Source organism: Osmerus mordax, chromosome 8 (genome assembly GCF_038355195.1).
Source record: "Osmerus mordax isolate fOsmMor3 chromosome 8, fOsmMor3.pri, whole genome shotgun sequence".
Taxonomy (NCBI): Eukaryota; Metazoa; Chordata; class Actinopteri; order Osmeriformes; family Osmeridae; genus Osmerus; species Osmerus mordax.
Genome location: NC_090057.1, coordinates 3,321,184 through 3,343,473, shown reverse-complemented (window position 1 = coordinate 3,343,473; position 22,290 = coordinate 3,321,184). Strand labels below are relative to the sequence as shown.

General features: G+C 44.6%; 3 protein-coding genes across 5 annotated transcripts; 2 read left to right on the top strand and 1 right to left on the bottom strand.

Moving 5' to 3' along the window:
- The first annotated feature begins 2,090 nt into the window (after nucleotides 1-2,090).
- On the top strand, nucleotides 2,091-10,825 carry fermt1 (FERM domain containing kindlin 1). Of its 3 annotated transcripts, none has more exons than XM_067241388.1 (15): nucleotides 2,091-2,126; nucleotides 3,587-3,745; nucleotides 4,355-4,585; nucleotides 4,760-4,897; nucleotides 5,860-6,046; nucleotides 6,273-6,375; nucleotides 6,483-6,590; nucleotides 7,213-7,344; nucleotides 7,516-7,565; nucleotides 8,545-8,669; nucleotides 8,777-8,883; nucleotides 9,117-9,341; nucleotides 9,699-9,823; nucleotides 9,958-10,099; nucleotides 10,241-10,825. In XM_067241388.1, exons 2-15 carry the CDS (start codon nucleotides 3,598-3,600, stop codon nucleotides 10,412-10,414), a joined length of 1,995 nt encoding a protein of 664 aa, XP_067097489.1. In that variant the 5' UTR covers nucleotides 2,091-2,126; nucleotides 3,587-3,597; the 3' UTR covers nucleotides 10,415-10,825. The 3 variants fall into 3 exon arrangements, with proteins under 3 accessions (XP_067097489.1, XP_067097487.1, XP_067097488.1); XM_067241386.1 differs by having other exon boundaries at nucleotides 4,352-4,585; XM_067241387.1 differs by having other exon boundaries at nucleotides 2,094-2,126; nucleotides 3,584-3,745; nucleotides 4,352-4,585.
- Nucleotides 10,826-11,094: 269 nt separating this feature from the next.
- On the top strand, nucleotides 11,095-15,538 carry trmt6 (tRNA methyltransferase 6 non-catalytic subunit). The gene is made up of 12 exons (XM_067241925.1): nucleotides 11,095-11,310; nucleotides 11,562-11,689; nucleotides 11,778-11,887; nucleotides 11,989-12,080; nucleotides 12,165-12,248; nucleotides 12,595-12,719; nucleotides 13,017-13,187; nucleotides 13,421-13,587; nucleotides 13,897-13,982; nucleotides 14,313-14,415; nucleotides 14,726-14,812; nucleotides 14,925-15,538. Exons 1-12 carry the CDS (start codon nucleotides 11,204-11,206, stop codon nucleotides 15,075-15,077), a joined length of 1,413 nt encoding a protein of 470 aa, XP_067098026.1. The 5' UTR covers nucleotides 11,095-11,203; the 3' UTR covers nucleotides 15,078-15,538.
- Nucleotides 15,539-15,633: 95 nt separating this feature from the next.
- chgb (chromogranin B) lies at nucleotides 15,634-20,428 on the bottom strand. Its single transcript, XM_067241651.1, has 7 exons — nucleotides 20,383-20,428; nucleotides 20,099-20,145; nucleotides 19,892-19,985; nucleotides 18,498-19,213; nucleotides 17,650-18,458; nucleotides 17,465-17,519; nucleotides 15,634-16,050 (listed from the first exon to the last, which is right to left on the bottom strand). Exons 1-7 carry the CDS (start codon nucleotides 20,426-20,428, stop codon nucleotides 15,967-15,969), a joined length of 1,851 nt encoding a protein of 616 aa, XP_067097752.1. The 3' UTR covers nucleotides 15,634-15,966.
- Between the last annotated feature and the right edge of the window lie 1,862 nt (nucleotides 20,429-22,290).

Sequence of the window (22,290 nt, the reverse complement as noted above, 5' to 3'; positions counted from 1 at the left end):
ACATACTGCTTCAACAGCTTCTGCAGGCCGTTCTCCCAACTCTCTAATGACGGCCATGGAGAACATAGTCTTATGGCGCCACCGTGTGGATGTACAGAGAACTGACGGGCCACTGGTCACAACTTCACATGGTGCCATCGGTCATTATGTTGGTGTCAACATGATATCCACACAAGCCATCAGCACACAGGTGTGGTGGAAAGACGGGGTGGACATATAAGTGAACCCCAAAAAATCTATGATTTCAATTACCTCAATTATTATTTTTTTTCAATATTAACCATGCCTTTTACATGGAAGCTAACAGTGTAGGCTACTGAAGATAAAGGACCAACATATGCAGTAGATCGAGTGACAACCGTGTAAGCTACCTCTGTGACTGTAATAACCAACAGCCGCATTCAGACAATGGCACACGACTTCTCTAAGATAACCACCGTCCTGACCTATTCCAACTGTCCGTTTCATATAATATTTTTTCTAAAGCCTTGTAAAGTCAGTAGATACGTGTAACAGCAAAATCACCCATGAGCAAATGCCCGGCGTCAACATCATATTAACATCCGTGGAGATACATTGTATATGACAGCTAGAGAGGGTACAATTTTGGGGGAATGAGGCATGCATGCTTGCTTTTTTTTTTTTTTTTCTGTATTGCAATGCAATACCCGAGATTAGCTTATTTATTATTTTTAGTCCGTAGATGTAAAGGGAACAAAACTTATTCTAAACGACCTGTCAGGCTAGTTTTAGTAGAGGCCGCCTGCTTGATTTTTCAAACGCAACACATAAAGGCCTACGCTACTGCTCTTGCGTAACCCGTCATCCACACTTAGAACTGGTCCCAATGTTACAGTAATAGCCTACATAAAACCACAATAGACATTCTCAAATCAGTAGGCTATAATATTATCCAAATTTTATTTTCCAACCATGCAATTTCTCTATGCAAGAAGCGCCATTTAGCCATCACCACGTGTCAGTAACAACTTCCCTGTTCGCCTCCTGCTTCTAGAGTTATCCACTCCAATCTTTGTTTGGATATTGAATGGCATCGATTGCTCTACATGACTTACGATCATCATTTGATACCCCTTTCCTGGTTTATTGCTTCAATATTATCAGTCCCACCACAATACAAATACAGCGCAAATACAGGGAAATCAAAGCTGACTAAGTATCAGCTAACTGGTTGGTAGCTAGCTAGTCGTCAACGTGCGGCTACCAGCTGGTACATCCGATGCGTGAAGAAGTGCATAGTATCAAGAGCACTTCCTAGCAGGAATAATGTACCATTTTGCTCACCTGGAGAAACTGGCATGTGCTCCGTTTTGCGCATAGCTTCAGACCTGACCCCCGGACCGTTAAGAATCTTGTACAGTGAGCCAACTACTGCTGCGTGGGTGGTAGAGCTAACCAGTACCAAGGGCGAACATACAGGGTGTTGATATCACACTGCCTGGAAACACAGCTAGCTACATACGATGTTATTACCCTGGCCTGTTGCGTTTCTTCTGCTTTTTGTTGTTGCAGGTTTAGTTAGCTAGCTATCTCCCAAAAGCTAACGAGTTTAGGTAATTGCGCGCAGGTTTTTGACGTTAGTGACGTTTGTGACTGTTAGATAGCTACCGTTAACTTCACTTTTCGCTACAAAAAACTAAATTATACCTAAACCGTACAACGGAACCTTCTAGGCACAAGCAACGCAGTCGTTATCAATACTAACATTTATATTTATTTATATAAATTTGTATTTATATAAAGAATGGTTGTGGTTCGCGAAGGAAAGCACATGCAATTACACGTTGACTAGCTCTAAGTGTACCGTGATTCATTCTATAGCATGCTCATAAACAGGATGAGTGTGGCGGTGTTCATGAAAAGTGCGCTGAATCATAATCCTGCTCTAGTCACTTTTGATCATCCTTTTGCTACACGTCCCAAAATACGTAGCTAAGCAGACGAAAGCCAAATCACTGTAAACTTAACACACTGTTACAGGAGGGTTTAAAACCCACTTCCTTACCTGTCCGGAATGGGGCGGGTTTCTTTCGAGCTGTTACTGACTTTACACTGGAGAGAGAAAAAATCAGGGCAGGATTATCGGTTAGAGGACTTTGTGTAAGGTAAGGTTCAAATATCTCGTGATTTATAATATACACTTTCATTATATTCATTTAGAACTTTTAGTCTCAAATAGTTCATTACATTTTGCTGCATGGTTTTTGGTGTTTACTGTCGTATAAGGGAATTAGACAAACAACATCTGAACAAGTTGTGGTTTTGAATCAACAGTCGCTATTGATAGGCCTCAATGTGTGTGCCCACGGATTCATTCACTTCCATTAGTCCGCATTCAATGTTGTTTTGCCCCCATGACCACAACGCGAGACTATTGTCACATTTCTCACCTGATTAGCAATGGGTGTTAATTTCTCGTATTAGGTCTACTTTTATTCATGAATGAATTAATACCAATACTAACTGTTCAACTACGATGAGTTCGGAGTTTATATGCCCTTAGTCTATCGTGAAATACAAATGTAATATAATTCAATCGCTCTTTCTGTTTCTTTGACACCATGTGTCTGATCTAGTCAGACAAAACATGTTAAACACAAGTTGCACTGTTGCCGCACCTAATACGGTAGGCCTATGTCTCTCAGCTATGTTTGTTCTCAGTTGTTTTAACTCGATACAAAAAGTTGTTTTCTCGCATTGAAATATGTATATTAGCTATCTACCACATGCCTTGCAGACAGACATGCTCATACACAGATTGTACCCTGCAGCTGGTTTTAACGACACACTGGAGAAGAATTGTGCAATCTCGTTTATTTCAATATGTTGGGTGCAGGTATTCCCACCAGTAGAGAACGCGGCAGGTATTTTTGCTTAGCCTCAAGCAACAACATTTGAAGTGTCACATTTTTTCCTTGTCAGTTGCTCTGTGTGTGTGTGTGTGTGTGTGTGTGTGTGTGTGTGTGTGTGTGTGTGTGTGTGTGTGTGTTGTATTGTTCACTGGGGCAGAGCTGAGTATTAGGGGGTAGTGTTGTGGGATGCATGGATGTTGTTTTGCATGGAACTCTCCTGTACCAAATTCATGTTCCAGCTCGTCACACATTCCATGGATGAAGCCTTAGGTTTGGCCCATCTCTACTCCTGCTTTCCTGTTAGTCATGAATGTTTACTCTGTCTCTCTCTCTCTATCTCTGTCTGTTTGCAGCTACACAGTCAGCACTGCCTATCCAGCAGTGTGTGTCTAGTGGTGAATTCTCAGATGGTTTATTCGTAGCCCAGAGGCAACTCTGTGGATGTATTTCTAATAGAAAGTACACCAGAGCTCTGCCTAGGGCCACAGCAGGACTGGAACACTCAGACAACACACTGCACACAAACTAAAACATTCTTATATAAATAAATGTTTCAACAATGTTCTAACAATTTCAAAAGTCTCACATACAGACAGCAGAGTATTGTTGAATGCAGAGGGCAAAAGTAGGAGAGAAATCAACATTAGACGGTGGCATCACACAGCCCCATTCATCATCTTCCCTGCTCTCCTCCCTCCTGTCTTTCCCAGCAGACGGGGTCAGGATGGCTACAGCGGAGGAACTCCAAAAGACATGGGAGCTCACAGTCCAAGTGGACCAGAGAGCTGGAGATGAGTCCATGAAGTTCAAGCTGAGAGTGAAGGGAAACCTGCACATCGGAGGACTTATGCTTAAACTGGTGGAGAAGATCAGTGAGTCTGTGAAGTCCTCCTCCCTCTTTTATCTCTCTGCTACAGTGCTATGGGGGGCACGCCCTTGTTTGCCCTGCATTTTTCCAGACTGCAGTGCCATTGTTCTCCCACAATGCTTTGCTGCAATAGCCGCAGGGGCTGAAGTTCAGCTTAAGTGTTAAGTGTGTTTACTCAGGCACATTGAAGGAACTCTAGGGGGATCACAACATGGAGGTGCTTATAGCTCTGTGTATACAGTGTGTGTGTGTGTGTGTTCTGTGTAAGTACTGTAGGATGTGAGTGGCATGACTGTTGGTCATGACTAAGCTGCTAGTCATCAGACCAGACTGCCAGTGGTCTGGGTGAAGTCAAGCACCAGAAAGTGATGTCATACGGAATCTCTGTGCCACACCTCTGTGCTTCCTGTGTGTGTGGTAAACCTGGTAGACCCCACAGTAAAACAGCTCTCCATTCTTGGTACAGTGGGGAGAGGCCCAAATACCGCTAGTGTGAAGTAATTCAATTATGCAATAAACCTTTACCACATCCCATAAACAGGCTGACTTAACCAAGATCGTATTCGCCAAGAAGTAACATTATGCCGCTTTGTGGCTCTGTCCTGACCAGTAGCCCCTCAGGACTGGTCTGATCATGCCCTATGGTGGGAGCAGAGGAACTGCTGGCTGCTGAAGACCCATTGGACCCTGGACAAGTATGGGGTCCAGTCAGATGCAGACCTGCGCTACACACCCCAGCATAAGCCCCTGTGTATACAGCTGCCCAACATGAAGTACATCAAACTGACCGTCAGCTACTCTACTGTGGTCTTCAGGGCTGTGGCTGAGATCTGCAGAACTCTCAGTGAGTACTGCCTTGCAAACTGTGGTCTTGAGCCATGACTCGCTTGATCATGGCTGAACGAGAGTTGTGCACGAGCAAGGGGGTTATCACCGCATGGACCCATCCCTATTGTTCTATAGAATCGATGAACCAAAAAGCTGAATGATGTCATGTATTTTCTCCTTTCCCATCTAGACATCCGGAGATCAGAGGAGCTGTCCTTGCTGAAGCCTACTGATGAAAACTCCAAGAAGAAGAAGAAGAAAGACAAGAACCCTGTGCTGGAAGACATCATAGACATGGACGTCGTCAGCGGAGGATCTGGAGGCTCAGGTGATACAAGGAAGCACTCCTGAGCTCATGTTTGCATGTATGGGGGTCAGGTGGCTGAGCGGTTAGGGAATTGGGCTATTAATCAGAAGGTCGCCGGTTCGATTCCCGATGGTTCCAAATTATGTTGTCCTTGGGCAAGACACTTCACCCTACTTGCCTTGGGGGGAGTGTCCCTGTACTTACTGTAAGTCGCTCTGGATAAGAGCGTCTGCTAAATGTAAATGTAAAGGTAACAACGTAAACAGAATGTGCTGTCCTAGTCTTCGACCAGCATCTCAGCTGGACCAGGATTGGTTTCCTCTGTGGGTTAAAAATATAACGAAACAAATCAAAATCTCTCACACCTCTCAACATCATAGTGCTTTGAGTGCCAGAAAGGTGCATTACAAATAAAATGTATAGTTATTATCAATGTTACAATCATAACGTATTGCTCGCTTGTGACTTAAGTCACTCCCCTAGAAACGGTACCAAAACTTATTTTACAGTCCACAGAAATCCTAAATACCTCCTCCATTTCCTAAGATGTGAAAGAATGTTATAGCAGGCTACCATGTTCTCAATGCTTTCATTAACAGTTTCCCTCTCTCCGACACACACACACTGATTGTACAGTGTGGGTTAGTTGAGAAAGCTACACCAACAGATGGTAGTCTCTGACTGTGCAGCCCAGACCGCTTCAGAAGACTTGTCTCTGACTAAGGCTCTGCTCCTCTTAACGAAGACCTCCTGCTCTCTCTCTCCTACACACTTCTCTCTTCCTCCTCTCCCCCCTGTAGCTTCCAGCACTTCCTCACAACATCTGATTAAATTTGCATCGGCTCGCCCTGCCTTCACAAATCTGTCTTTCCGAAAGATTTACCGTAAAAGTGTTTAGTCTCTGGACTTTTATGCATGGATACAACCAGAGTTTCATTGATGTTTCCTTTTAAAATCTTTGCCCCACCCTCCCCTTCCCTCAGCCTCCCCTTTGTACAGTAAGACCATGATCCCGACCTACGACCCAGAGAATGGAATGCCAGTCTCGGCCACCAGCATGTGGTTTGGGGACAATCCTCTAACCTCCAGCCAGCCCAACCTGCCCCCAGCAGAGCTGGCCAAGATGTACCAACCAATGTCCATGGTGGACAAAGCTGTCATCAACGCAGGGTGAGAGGCAGCAGGGGCTCTGCTCAGAATAAAAGTGTTATCTGCTGTTTGTGGGAAATCAAGGGGATCTTTTGGTGGTATCTTGAATATATTCAAAAATCTGTCTACCTTGTACTGTAAGTGTACTGCTCCCTCTCTCAAAGCAGTATGCAAGGAAGATTTGCACTCAACTATGCAGTAGATAAAAAACCTTTTAATTGTGATTAGTTGCTGCTTTGATCAACAGGTGGCTTGACTCCTCACGCTCTCTGATGGAGCAGGGCATACAGGAGGAAGACAGGTTGCTGCTACGCTTCAAATACCACTGCTTCTTTGATCTCAACCCTAAGGTACAAGTCTTGGAAGATACCACAGAGTCTTTCTGCTCTGTGTCTGCATATGACGATTTCACATTTATTGACGACCTGCTTTGTGCGTGTGTGTGTGTGTATTCCAGTATGACGCAGTGAGAATTACCCAGCTCTATGAGCAGGCTCGCTGGACCATTCTGCTCGAGGAGATTGAGTGTACAGATGAGGAAATGCTCATGTTTGCCTCCTTACAGGTACATTTCTATCCACCAGTTTGCTCATTCTATCGTGTTAACACACAGTGTATCCCTGTGGGTACCAGATGACAGTGTTTGGGGCTGGGAGGGGAGTGGGTGTAAATGAGCCCTGGACCAGTGACTGTGTGGCTTGCGGCTCAGACTATGCACCTGGGAGAACTGGTTTGGTGTCCTAATCCCAGGAGACAAGTTGAGGCACGAGGACAATCCTAGACAGGAGGGATCTAGGAGAGGGAGTCTGGTTACTCTCCCATGTTCCCTGAGGGCTCAAACCAAGTACATAAATGTGAGGTTGTAATTTGAACTCTATTAGGAGTCATAATTTGAAGTGTTGAGGCAGGACAGCCTCCTTGTGCACGTGACACTGTGCACCTCTGTCTGTGAGCCACTCTGAACCCACGTCTGTCATGGCTGAGATTGATCTACACAGACAAACGGCACCAGACTGTTAACAAGCCTCTATCTGATCGTATTGTTTCATAGTGAGGGAATACAAGCCAGGTCCCTCCTTGCCTTTTGTAAAAGCTTGTAAGGCTTTTTTACCAATTGTGGTACTATTTACACAGTATGGGCCTGATCAATATATTGATTGAGAGTTCTGCCTTTTACGATGTTCCAGTATCACATATGCAAACTGACTATGTCAACTGAACCACTGGACTTCTCCAATGAGCCGGAAATTGATGAAGTAGAAGCTGCCTTATCCAACTTGGAGGTAACACTGGAAGGAGGACACGCGGACAGAATTCTGGTAAATAGTGTTTAAACCGTGGATACAGAATAAACAACTGTTTGTTTCGAGCTTGTTTGTCACTGAAGAATGGGACAACAGCTGTTCTAGAATGACATTGGAACATGTCTCCACATGATGATGTCACTGGAAGTCACAGGATAATTGACAGTTGCTTGTTCCCGCCCCCAGGAAGACATCACAGACATTCCACAGCTGGCAGACTCCCTCCGGCTGTTCAGGTAAAGTCTGAGGCTAAGACCTCACTGAACTGTAGAAGCACATCCACCAAACATCTGAGACATGATGACCTCTCCTCATACCATATCCTTCATCGGCAAAAATCGATCATGTTTATATTAGTGCTGTCAAACGATACAAATATTTAATCGCATTAATGTCATAGTTAACTCGTGATTAATCACAATTAATCGCACATTTTTATCTATTCTAAATGTCCCTTGATTTCTTTTTGTCCAATAATTTTTTCGAATTGTAATGCTATTATCAACATGGAAAAGAGGATCGGATTGCTTAGTGCAAATGTTTTAGTTTTTTTTAATTGAAAACGACATTGCAATCGCCTGGCTTTGACGAGGGGGCGGAGAATTCGCATCAGCTGTGTGATTAACATTAAGTGGTATTTCAGACTGGACTTGCTGCGATGATAGCTCAGTTCACAACGACAAAACACACAGATAACTTTGGTCTTCTCAATGGAACCATTTGGCAACTTTTTAAAAGTAAACTTTCCATTCAGAATTTTATTGGCATCCATTTCGGCGTCTCGCGCTCGCCATCCACTCAAAACATAACGTTAGCCTACTACTCTTTAGCCGGCTCGCAAGCCCAAACCAGAGAGCGGCGTGCCTGTTGTTTTGTTTCCGGTCTACATAGATCTGCACTAGTTTATATGCTAATTTACTTAATTTTATTGGCTTAAGGTGCAGTTTTAAATGTTAGGGAATCGGGCTACCAATCAGAAGGTTGCCAGTTCGATTCCCGGCCGTGCAAAAATGACGTTGTGTCATTGGGCAAGGCACTTCACCCTACTTGCCTCGGGGGGAATGTCCCTGTACTTACTGTAAGTCGCTCTGGATAAGAGCATCTGCTAAATGACTAACTGTTTAAATGATTCAATTTGGTCTCCTGTTTTAGAACTGCTAGCCCAGTACACTTTTGCATGTGACAGTGTTCATGATTTTAAATTTTTTTCTTCAGGCCTAAGAGATTGACGCTGCGAGCATATAAGGATTACTGGTTTGTATTCAAGGACACGACCATCTCCTACTACAAGAACAAGGAGGTCTCCAGCGGAGAACCCATAGAACAGTTCCACCTCAGAGGTGAGTAAAACACCCAGAACCCTCCCTGTGTCCTGTGTTTTAACATCACGTTATTATTATAAAAGGGCTAAAGCAAGTCTGACGTGGGCTTCCTGATCACATGACAGGATGTGAGGTGGTTCCTGACGTCAACGTGACAGACAGGAAGTTCGGCATCAAGCTGCTTCTCCCGGTGGCTGATGGGATGAACGAGGTCTACATCCGCTGTGACAACGTAAGCTCCGCCCTCCATGCTCCTCTCTCCCCTCCCATCTCTGGCTCTGACTCCATAACCTGTTGGTCTTCTCACCTTAAGAGAGCTGTAGACGTGCTATTGCACATTAGGTTTTAGGAATGTGATTTTCCCTGTACTGTAACGCCTTGAGTGCACGAAAGGTGCATCACAAATGCATTTTTATTCTTATTTTTCTATCTGACTACGCGTTTTCTTGCCTGTTGTGAGTACAGGAGAATCAGTACGCCAAGTGGAAGGCTGCCTGCATCCTGGCATCCAAGGGGAAGACGATGGCCTACAGCTCCTACAGGGCAGAGGTCAAGAACATCCAATCTTTCCTGAAGATGAAGAGTATGGCGCCCCCTCCTGGTCAGGCAGCCCCCGAGCTTGAAACCATGGAGATGAACGCGGAGTGCTTTGTGTCCCCGCGCTACTCTAAGAAGCACAAGACCAAACAGGTGTGATGTAATGTCCTGGGTGTACACTAAGACGGTTGTAAATAGGGGTGGGAATCTTTTGGTACCTCACGATTCGATTCGAATTGATTCTTGGAGTTACGATTCGTTTAAAAATCGATTTACAATTTTTCTGAGATTGAGATATATATATATATTTTTTTTTTTTACATAATTTGAAAAAATCGATTCAATTTGTGAATCGCTAGCAAACTGAATCGCGATTTAAATGTGAATCGATTTTTTTCCCCCACCCCTAGTTGTAAACATGAGCCGTCTCTGTTCTTGTTGAATGAGATGTGTTTGATCTCGTGTGTGTGTTATGCTGTTCCTCTGAGTGTGCTGTGTGGTTGTGTTCAGCTGACCTGTCGCATCCTTGAGGCTCTCCACAACATCGCTCGCCTGTCGCTCATGGATGCCAAGATGCGTTTCATTCAGGCCTGGCAGTCGCTGCCTGAGTTTGGAATCAAGTATTACATTGTCAGGTACATAGACGATAACCTTCACTTTGAAACCTGTACACGGAATACAGATACTGTACCATCAACACATTGGAAAGCTTGGAGCAAGCTGTGTGACTGACTGTGTGTGTGTGTGTGTGTGTGTGTGTGTGTGGCAGATTCCGAGGGAGTAAGAAGGATGAGCTGCTGGGGATCTCCTATAACCGTTTGATCCGTATCGACATCTCCACGGGGTCGCCCGTCACCACGTGGAGATTCGCCAACATGAAACAGTGGAACGTCAACTGGGAGATCCAACAGGTAGAAATGCCTTATCGTGACTCTTATGATGACATTCCAGGCTGCTGATTCTCATACATAACATCAGATTATAACTAGAGTATACATACATAATATCACCGCTAACTACTGTACATGGTATGCAATCATTCATTTTTCCAGGTGACCATAGACTTTGACCAGGGTGTGTCAATAGCGTTCTCCTGTGCGAGCTGTGACTGTAAGGTAGTCCACGAGTACATCGGAGGATACATCTTTCTTTCAACAAGGTCCAAAGACCAGAATGAAACTCTGGATGAAGAACTGTTCCTCAAACTCACAGGCGGTCAGGAATGAAAGTTTGGTTCTTGTTGTTTATGAGCCTTGGGTTGAAGATCTGTGTTATCAAGCCATTTTTGATGGTTTTTGCTAAATGAACTGACTGCTGGCACTCAATTAGGTTCTACCTTAGCTTATGAAACAGACTGATCGATTGTGATTTCACAAACTTTTCAGAAAATGTTTTTATTTTATTATTTTTTTACGTTTGTTTGATTGTAGTCTTTTACTGTTTTAATGAATACTATTTGAATGCCGTTTTATATTCCATATTGATGTTCATTTTCCAGGTTTATTAAAAATCGAAAGCAATCGCAGCGTTTTTAGTGGTGGGATCATATCATTCCAAAAAAAGAAATGTTGCGTACTCAAAGGACATTGGAGTGTTGTACTTTTAGAGCTTCGAGGAAATATAAATAAATCGACGAATTGTGATCTTGACTTGTTGTCTTTTGTAAAATAATATATATAGATATGTGTACTATCCAACTTGCGTAAACAAAACTTCCAAGAAATTATGAGGACCGCTATCGATGTTTCTGGAATGTATTGCTTAACCTTCCGTTAAGGGAGCAGTAGAAAATTCCCGGTGTCTTAAACTGCTGGGCTAGACCGCGCTGCTCTAATCCACTCATCTGTTATCGGCTCATCGCCCTGAAATGCTAGGGAAATGAATGCTAGCACGTGTGAATAGACAACACACGTTTTTTTTATGTTTCTCAGGGCTTGGTGATTCAATACAAACATTAGTGTCCTTTTATTGTAAGAGTAACTAAGAAACTGGCTATCAAGCCACCTTTAGTAGAAATGACGGACAATGTAGATGATGATTCTCTGAATCGAGTCAATGAGGGTGACTACGTTGTACTAAAACGAGGGGAGATTTACAAAGCTGTGCAAATCCAGAGGAAGAAGTGAGTATGCCTGTTTGTGGTAGATCCATCAGTAAGAAGACTATCTGGACAGTCGAGTAGCTTGCTAGAATGTGTGAATTGGGCCAACGTTAGCTGCTTATCGCGTCATTATAGCTTTTGTTTTGCCTGATGCATGAATAGTGTGTCCATTCTAGCTACAGTAGCTAGAATTAATTATCTGTACCCAGTGACATGCCAGCTTGTTTTTAAAGAGTGTCTGATAGTAGGTTTTGGTATCACCCTGACTGCAGGAAAGTCATCTTTGAAAAGCAATGGTTCTTCCTGGACAATACAGTTGGGGAGCTGTACGGGACCGTATTTGAAGTGAATGGTGGAGCTCTCCAGCCACGCAAGCCCAAACAATTAGAAAGCTCTACTGGTAAACTACCTCTCATACTCATTCAAACATTTTGTCGTCATGCTTAAATCATACAACAGGGATTTATTGTGGTTTTTCCTCACTCCAGATGCCAAAGAGGCGGGGACCGACAACAGGAACATAGTAGACGATGGGAAGTCCCAGAAACTCACCAGAGACGACATCGAGACCCTTAAAGAGCAAGGTCTGAAGGGACAGGTACACAACGGAGTTATGCAGGATTTCGTTCACGCATGTATCAAAAGGAAGTAAAACAAACGAAAGACTGGACTCGAATTGTCTTTCTCTTCTCTCTTCAGGAAATCGTACAGCAGCTTGTGGAGAACAGCTCTACGTTCCGAGATAAGACTGAGTTTGCCCAACAGAAATACATTAAGAAGAAGAAGAAAAAGTAAGCCATAGAAAGTGGCCCAGCTGTTGTTGTTTGTACGTTGGTGAAGAATGTGTTTCCACGGTGATGTTTCTGTTCCCTCAGGTATGAGAACAGCGTGACGATACTCAAGCCATCCTGTCGCATTCTAGCCATGATGTACCATGGCAGAGAGCCAGGAAAAGTGCTGTGAGTTATCCAGAAAGATTGAAACTTGCCGATGTGCTCTGTAGTGTTGGGGTGTCATTGTACGGGAGTCAGGTGGCTGAGCGGTTAGGGAGTCGGGCTAGTAATCTGAAGGTTTCCAGTTCGATTCCCGGCCATGCAAAATGACGTTGTGTCCTTGGGCAAGGCACTTCACCCTACTTGCCTCGGGGGGAATGTCCCTGTACTTACTGTAAGTTGCTCTTGATAAGAGCGTCTGCTAAATGACTAAATGTAAATGTAATGTATTTAGATTATTTGTCTCCTTAGTTATAATTGTTTTCTATTAGTTCCATTGATTTAAGAGTAGGTGTTTTGTTCCCGTTCTCAGCCATCTACGCTATGACACGCTAGCCCAGATGCTGACCTTGGGGAACATCCATGCAAGCAGCAAGGTACTGGTGTTTGAGACCTGCGCTGGCCTCGTGCTGGGAGCCGTCATGGAAAGGATGGGAGGTATGCTACTTCAGTAGTTTCTGCCTGTCTGATTTCATAGATTACCTGCTTATACCAGTTCCATTGTATTTCAAAAGAACCTGAAAATGTCTACTGTGGCAATGTTTTTTGTTTGATTTCTTTGTTGTGTAGTTAGTTAAGCCTTTTCTTTCATTGTGAGCAGTGCTGTACATGTTCGTACTTGACTGTTCATTTCCGATGGCCGTTCTGCACTATTGCATCTCTACCAGTCGTTAATCCGCCCCTGGTTCCTCCTCTCTCTGGCTGAGTGTGCGCTCTGTCCTCCTTCTCTTCCAGGGTACGGCTCAGTGGTTCAGATGTACCCTGGAGGGGGCCCTGTCCGGGCAGGGATGGAGAGCTTTGGCTTCCCGGAACACTTCCACAAAACTCTCCACGAATTCCCCATCTGTCACGTCAACGCCCTGCTAGCAGGGACCCTCGATACCGCCTCCAGAGACCCTGATGGAGGTAGGGTTAGGCTGCTACTGATGTACAGTCCGGTAGAATAGGAGAGTGGAATGATCCCTAGAGAGCACATCTCTTTATCTCAATCTTAAGTGGAGGTACAGCTTGGTGGTTAGAGCATTTAACTGCAGCTCCAGCGGTTGCAGGATAAAATATATTTGAATAAATGCTTATGAACCTTTGGATGAAAGCGTCTGTCTCAGTGAAACCATTGTGTTTTTTCTTGCGATCTCCAGATGCAGTCCAGGCCAATGGTGCCGTGTCAGGAGAGCAGGCTGGCCCAACCCAGACAGACCCAGGGCTGCAGGGAAGCCCGGAGGTCCAGAACATGGAGACCAGCACCAGCACCAATTCTGCAGAGGAGAAGGATCAGGAGGAGAGGGAGAAACGCAGAGAACTCAGAGTAGGCCCACACTCTAGCTTATGACGTGAGACACGACACGTTTCTCATGATGGGGTCAGATGGCTGAGCGGTTAGGGAATCGGGCTATTAATCAGAAGGTTGCCGGTTCGATTCCCAGCCTAGACAAATGACATTGTGTCCTTGGGCAAGGCACTTCACCCTACATGCCTCTGGGAGAATGTCCCTGTACTTACTGTAAGTCGCTCTGGATAAGAGTGTCTGCTAAATGTAAATGTCTCTCCCCTGCCTATAACTGATCCCATGGATACGAAGTGAGTAGATGTGTTTTTTTTGCTGTTGATTTTACAGACTCAGGAGAAGAAGGTGAAGATGGAGGAGAAGAGAAAGAAACTAGCAGCCGCTGCCGCCCTGTTGGAGGGAAGAAACGCTGACGGGTCAGTCTAGTTTGATTCATTTTTTCCCCCCTCATGACTCCCCTCTCTCTTTGTACGTCACCACACTTTCCTAACGTGCTGTTTGTTCAGTGAAGCGTGTCATCTTTCACATCCCAATGCCCCTCGCAAGGTGAACAAGAGAGCATCACTAGCTATTTCTTCCCACGCCACCCGGTGTAATAGCCAGTTCAGAGTGATTGACTGTCTCTGCTCTGGAGTTGTCATCTCACCCCCGAGCTGGTATTGATCTGTAAGCCGATCAAGCAGCTCGCTGTTCTCAGTCAGCTCCTCAATCAGCATCACTCATCTTCTTCCTCCCTCTCTCCTCAGGTTGATCATAGCCAGTCGCTTCCATCCGTGTTCGGTTGTGACTGGGCTCATTAAGTTCCTGGCACCCTCCAGACCCTTTGTAGTGTACTCCCAGTACAAAGAGGTAAGACCGGTATCCTACTGCAGCCCGTACACAATCCAAACGGGTTGTTAGACGGCTTCTCCTATGTGCACTGTTGTGGAGATGGGGGGGGGGGGGGGGGGGGAGTGGGAGTGTGTTGCCGGCACTCAGAGGACAATCTTCCATTACCTTACTTTACAGCATGTCACACTACCTTGCACCCAAGGAGTTATTACACCAATGATGTTCCCCCTGGTGTTAATCATGTTGTGCTCTTTCTTTTATTAAAACTTCCCACCCCCATCTCCTCCTGTGGTTTTCTCCTCCATGCCTGTCTCGCTGGGTCCTGCAGCCTCTGATTGATTGCTACACGAAGCTCAAAGAAAAAGGGGGCACGGTCAACCTCCGACTTACTGAATCCTGGCTCAGACATTACCAGGTGATAAGTCTCGTGCACGTGGCGATGTCATTCGTGGACAGTCTGAATGCTCCTCCTTTTTCACCAAGCTTGCTGTGACCTCTAACCCTAAACCCTGGGTTGTGTTTACTAGGTGTTACCTAACAGGACTCACCCTCAGCTTACCATGAGCGGAGGAGGGGGCTATCTTCTCACCGGGACAACGGTTGCCATGGACACCCCAAAACCCGCAGGTTCACAGAAAACCGATGAGCCGGCACCAAAGCGACCAAAATTAACAGACTGAAGGACAGCCAGCCCTGGCACTGTGTGTCTGGAACGATTAACACTGAGGTGTCTCCCACCTCATGTTTCCTTTAACTAAACTGTGCTGCCTTAAACATGACCTGGTCGGCTCTTACCATTATAATTTTTCCTGTGTTTTAGACCAATACATTATAAGAGAAAATGATGAGAGCATGTGCAAAATGCTCTTACTGTTAGAGCATTTTCATTATAGATATACTGTTGTCTGGGCTGAGGAAATGTTTCAGTCCTCCTGAGATTGTAATAAAACAAGGCTATGGTTTTGCTAGTGACTACTAAGCTTTTGGCTTAAAAATGCATCCGACTGATTCAAGTTCAGGTTTTATTTTGAGTTATATTTTTTTTTAGCAGTAATTGCCATTAGTAGTTAAGATTCCATTTTGTGTAATAGCTTTGATCTGTGGGTCTCTGTTGGAATGATAATAAATACCATAAAGCCGTGCTGTGCTTTCTGACGATAACGGCCATCACTTTAATTATGTTTATACATTTGGTGAAACATTTACGCTGAGAAGAGGGGAGGTTTTGGTCCCAGAACAAGTTATTTTATTTGAATGCAAACTGAAACGCAGTCAAGAAAAACACAGACAATCATTCAAAGCCTGGAGCGCATCTTGCGTAGCGTCGAATATAGAACTCAGCTCAGAAATGCATTAGTGTATTCTTCACATCTCATATTTAAATGTCAAAATGACCCTCATGCTGATAATTGTTAAACATCACAGGTACAAATTGAACCACTATAATCTGCTGCAAGGCTCTCTTTTTTCAGTTGTTTTTGTGTCTTTTACATTAACAAGATAATACAAGCACACCGATCTGGGCACATAAGCTGTAGCTCACATCAGCTGGTCTTCACCATCTCTGGCTCAGCCGGCTCTGTTGTCGTGCATCTTCTCTGCGATCTGCTGCAGCTCCGTGTCCATGTCTGCCAGGTTGGCCAGCTCCTCCTCCTGCAACACAAACACGTATAATAGGTCAGATGCTTGCTCTCTCTCTAAGTGACTTATTGACTGGTTGGTCTCCTCTGGTCTTTGATTGCATGCTTTAGAACAGACAATAGGCCTAACTCCCTTGGGAAGTCCTACTTTTGAAATCTGCTGAATAGGTGACAATTTTCCCCACCTTAATGACCAGTAAGTGTGGATATCTCCAATCTGCTTGGTTTATGCATCCCATTTGGGAAGATGAATAATAGAATATATAATACAATAACAAGTCATCCATCTCTACAGACTGTTTCACCGTTCATTGGTTACCTAAGGACCCTGTTAGGGGAATGTGAGGTGTTTGGTGCAATTGCCGCAGTGTGCCCAAAAGCCAGCAGATGCAGGAAGAGGTACCAAGAGAAAATTAGGAGGTTTGGAGGGAGCAGAGCGAGACGGAACAGAACAGCCTCACTGTATGCAGTTGTGTGCTGGCACCCCAAAATAATCCTTGCACATGAATTTCGGAGGTGTGTTCCTGCATGCATTTGCGTTTATGTTCGGAGGTATAGAGGGCTCATTTGGATTAACACAACGTCCATGAACACATGAACTCCCAGAGCACATGCTTCTATCACGCCTCAGAGATGGAGCCAGTCCGAAACATATGATAATGACCCATTAACCCTTGTGTTGGCTTCGGGTCACATGACCCAAAGGTTCATAACGAACCATCGTTGTGTTTACCCAATACAAAAACAAATAAAAATAATTTTCTTTTAACCATTCCAATGTGGGGACTCTGAGACAGCCCGACAGTTAAAAGAAAATGCTTCACTTTGTTTTTGTATGAGGTAAATTTGTCGCAATACGACGGTGGGTCACAATGACTGATGGGTCAGAATGACCCATCAGAATGACCCATAACACAAGGGTTAAAGGTTATCTTCAATGTTGTGGAAATTATGAATGGAAGAATGGGTCTCTGGTGTAAACTTTTCTTCCTCCTCTCCTCTACTTCTGATTGGCTGGCTGGCTGGATATTATTATAGCTCAGCAGCTTGACCAGCTATCTCTGAACAGATCGTCATAGTTTGAAACAACTGTCCACTGTAAACTGTAATGACTAAATGAATTAGGAAAGAGTTGGAGATAACGTGCGGACCTTGTGTGTGTCTCTGTGTGTGTCTCTGTGTGTGTCTCTGTGTGTGTCTCTGTGTGTCTCTGTGTGTCTCTGTGTGTGTCTCTGTGTGTGTCTCTGTGTGTGTCTCTGTGTGTGTGTCTGTGTGTGTGTCTCTGTGTGTGACTCTGTGTGTGTCTCTGTGTGTGTGTGTGTCTCTGTGTGTGTCTCTGTGTGTGTCTCTGTGTGTGTCTCTGTGGTCCTTTTCCACCAAGCAGGACGGTAGGAACCCCGATAGGCCCAGGGAGAGCGCTTTATTACCTCCTCTTCTCCCAGCAGGTTCCTCTCCATCTCACTTCTCTTCTCTGCTAGGTACCTGCCAAATTGGTGAGCACACGCAAAATATGTCAGCAGGGAAGATCGTAGCATCTTCTCGCTAAGTGTAGATCGTATGGTCACAGAAATTTGGGAATGATGAATGAGTTAGATTGATGGAAGTGTCGTACCTGATAGCCTCCTGCCTGTCCCTTTCTCTCTCGTCCTCCTCCGAGTCTTCCTCTGTGGGGTCATCACTGCGTCTGTGCTTCTTCTGGTGGATCCTTCCAGCTCTCCATGATCGCTTTTCTACCTCTGCATCTTCCTCCTGCACTGATCTCTTCTCGTCTTCCAGACCCCAAGACTCCTGGCTCCGAGACTCATCCGGATCCTCCTCATCCCGTTTATAGTGTTTCTTGTGGTGGTAGCGGTGGGTTGGCTTCCAGATCCTCTTCTCTCTGTCTTCATCCTCCTCTGAGTCTTCCTCAGAGCGTTTGTGCTTCCTCTGGTATCTAGGTCTCCATGATCGCTTTTCAATCTCTTCTTCTTCCTCCTTCTCTGATCTCTCCTCCGAGTCTTCCTCAGAGCGTTTGTGCTTCCTCTGGTATCTAGGTCTCCATGATCGCTTTTCAATCTCGTCTTCTTCCTCCTTCTCTGATCTCTCCTCCGAGTCTTCCTCAGAGCGTTTGTGCTTCCTCTGGTATCTAGGTCTCCATGATCGCTTTTCAATCTCGTCTTCTTCCTCCTTCTCTGATCTCTTCTCCTTGTCGTCATCCAGGCCCCAGGACTCTTGGCTGCGGGACTCATCCGGTTCTTCCCTCACTTCCTCTGAACCCTCCTCATCCCGTTTATAGTGTTTCTTGTGGTGGTAGCGGTGGGTTGGCTTCCAGATCCTCTTCTCTCTGTCCTCGTTCTCCTCCGAGTCTTCCTCAGCGGCATCGTCACTGCGTCTGTGCTTCTTCTGGTGGATCCTTCCAGCTCTCCATGATCGCTTTTCTACCTCTTCATCTTCCTCCTTCTCTGATCTCTTCTCCTTGGCCTCATCCAAACCCCAGGACTCCTGGCTGCGGGACTCATCCGGATCCTCCTCATCCCGTTTATAGTGTTTCTTGAGTGAGTCTTCCTCAGAGCGTTTGTATTTGTGCTTCTGGTATTTAGGTCTCCATTGTCGCTTTTCAATCTCGTCTTCTTCCTCCTTTTCTGATGTCTTCTCTGAGTCTTCCTCAGAGCGTTTGTGCTTCCTCTGGTATCTAGGTCTCCATGATCGCTTTTCAATCTCTTCTTCTTCCTCCTTCTCTGATCTCTCCTCCGAGTCTTCCTCAGAGCGTTTGTGCTTCCTCTGGTATCTAGGTCTCCATGATCGCTTTTCAATCTCTTCTTCTTCCTCCTTCTCTGATCTCTTCTCCTTGTCGTCATCCAGGCCCCAAGACTCCTGGCTGCGGGACTCATCCGGTTCTTCCTCAGCGGCATCGTCACTGCGTCTGTGCTTCTTCTGGTGGATCCTTCCAGCTCTCCATGATCGCTTTTCTACCTCTCCATCTTCATCTTCCTCCTTCTCTGATCTCTTCTCCTTGGCCTCATCCAGACCCCAGGACTCCTGGCTCCGTTCGTCCTCCGGTGTCTCTCGTTTCTCATCCACAGATTTCAGGAGCGCCTCAATATCTTTCACATCTGCTTCCTGGGCCAAAGGCTCTTCTTCTTCGTGAGTCAGGTCCACATCATTACTCTTTTTCTCCAGAGGAGCGTGTTTGGAGCCTGACAACACAGATAAAGTTAATACGGGTACCCCATGGGTATAAGGTGCAGGACATACTCATTCAACATATAAATACATCAACTTTATTACATGATCTGGTTTGTTGGTGAGAAATTCTTGCTCAACATGTGTGGGTTGGTTCAAAGACCTGAAATCCATAGAGCTTCTGCAGTGTTTGCCTCAAACTCATCTGAACATTATGTCCATAAATAGAGTGAAAATGCTTATTTACGGTGATCTATTCAAATCACTAGCTCATTGCCAAGATGCAGTTGAGACTCCCTCTATCTGGAAACACGTTTTACTGAGCATCGCTGACCCTCTGAGTGAGGAGAGTCAGGTGGCTGAGCGGTTAGGGAGTCGGGCTAGTAATCCGAAGGTTGCCAGTTCGATTCCCGGTCATGCCAACTGACGTTGTGTCCTTGGGCAAGGCACTTCACCCTACTTGCCTCGGGGGAATGTCCCTGTACTTACTGTAAGTCGCTCTGGATAAGAGCGTCTGCTAAATGACTAAATGTAAATGTAAATGTGAGTGGCATTAGCCACACCAAGCAGCTGTTTTATACATCGGAAAGTGAAAAGTTATAAATGAATCTTTCCTGGTTTGCATTAATAATACATTGCTAATTTATTATTTTCTAGGGAATAATGACTTTCATGCCATCCCAGCAATTTACCTGCTTTCAGAATATCTTTGCATTCTTGATCTAGAGGCAGAGAGTTGGGTTTGGAAAGAGCTTTGGAAAGGACTTCAACTAAACATCTTGAAATCTGAAGCATACAATACAACATGAAATTTGTCATTAACACCCCAATTAACTGTATCAGGCAAAACATTTCAGTTATTTTTTGCACATATATTTTGTTGGTGGAACCATGCCTACCACATATTCTCTGTGACGTTCTTTTCCGACTGGAAGAGCAACATTTCCTGTATATCATAAAGATAATGCAATTTTGTTACCACATCGTGTAGGACAGTGTTAAAATAGCTTACATAAATCCGCAATATATTTCGAAAGGTGTTTTGGATAGTTAAATAAATGGTCTAAGAACAGCACAAATGGATCGAGGACGTCCCTGCAAGCGTCACAGTGTCGCTATCCATGGTGCTGAAAAATTCTCACCACACGCATCAAACACTTATTTACTGTTAAACGTAGCTTACCTGTAAACAACGACGCAACCGCAGTGAAAACAAACACCGCTTTCATCTCGAAAGAGATTTCCTAAAATGTTTCCGAGCAAATCGGTTACTTCATGCTAAAAGTCAGAGCACTCGTCCTCTCCAACTCAGGTGTCCTCGCGCCTGCAGGAGTTGGAGTCTTGAGTGAGGTGCGCTTGTTGGAGGCTCCAGCACGAGCTTTATGAGATAGGGGGAGGCTCAGAAAGGTGGGGGCGAAAACACGTGGGAGGATGGGCTGCTTCACCATGCGTCATTTACCCCACCCCCAGCAAGTACCCAAAGATAGGGATTTCTCATCTATAACAGTTGTTTACATAATCAAAAAGTTCCTTTGAATTGAATTTTTTTAATATGTTTGACAAGACACGTGTGTGTGTGTGGTTTGTGCGAATGGAACTGAATGAGATTGTTGACTTTTAGTTTTAGACTCATTGGGCTCTGCATAATGTACACATTAATTCGATCTTTAAAAAAATAAACATAAAACTGTCCCTATAGCAACCAGTGCTCTGGTTCAATTAATTTGGTCTTGGCATAATGTTAAGGAACAAGTAAAATGTATCCACATTTTCTTACGGAAGAGAAAACTATGTATAAAAAGTGCTGTACTGTATTTCCTCTTTAACAAGGGGTCCACTAGAGAGGGAAATATTTGAGCACCACCTCTGGAGTTTCCTGGGCACACAATTTTTTAATAAGGAGCATTGCCTAACATTGTGCATGTGTGTAGAAATGTGTGTGTGTGTGTGAGAGAGAGAGAGATACAGAGAAAGAAGAGAGAGAGAGAGAGAGAGAGAGAGAGAGAGAGAGAGAGAGAGAGCGATAACCTAATTAATATTTAATTCATCCATAAAGAGAGCGCTTAAAGGCAGTTGAGGGGATTGAGAGACGAGCTCAATGCGTTCAGACAGGCTTTGTGAGCAAGCCTGCGAACGACAGCCTTCATTAATAAACATTCACATGCAGGAACAAAAAGGCACAATAAAAGCACACTGTCAAATCGAAGCATGAAAGCTCTCTAAGCTTTGATCTCGACTGTGACCGAACGTTGCATCTGGCTTCGGCTCAAGAGGGCGAGACTTTCATGAGGATTCAGGCACAAAGGATGAGTCCGGAGGTGGTTGTCTGGGGTCACAACGTGCCTTTATTTTGATGTGACGTTCAATTGTATGGGGGATGATTTTATCGGAGTCATTACTGCTGATTAGAATCCGAGAATGTGTGATGTAATTAAATCGTATATGTGTGATGTAGTTAGAATTGTACATGGGTGATGTAAATATAAATTAGGACATTAGTGTGTGATTAACACCAATTTGATGAAGTCAGACAGAGAGCGGTGGTGATTGGGAGGGGCCAACCTTCATGCTTGGATCATTATAAGCTGGGCAGGTGTGATTTCAAAGCCTGCTGCTACATTATACATTCAGGAAGGAGGCGATTAGAGACAGTCTCGTTGTGGCTGTACCTTTGTAATACTCATTGTTATTATCCCTTCGCTCCAGCACTAGTCCCAATCTCCAAATACACAAATTTATAATCTGTGGATCTTGAACCATCAAGCCCATTGAATTGGTCCACAAACTCAGGATAGAATCCATTGTGAAGCATTTGGATATTTTGCTATGGGTCTTGTCTAATAGGCTGTACTGCCCAGCCTGATTACAATGTTGTCTGTTAATTACATGGGCTGCCATCCACCTCTCTAGTTAGAACATTAGCATCACTCACACTGAAGATGATTCCCTTTTAAATGAGCTTTAGAATGAGAAAACCTGAATTGTGTATCTGGGACACAAAATGAGATCTGTGGTTATCAGACAAATGTCCCATCATGCTCCGTTATTTCAACAAGGTTCATCCAAAGTTTCTCAAAGGTAAGATGTGACC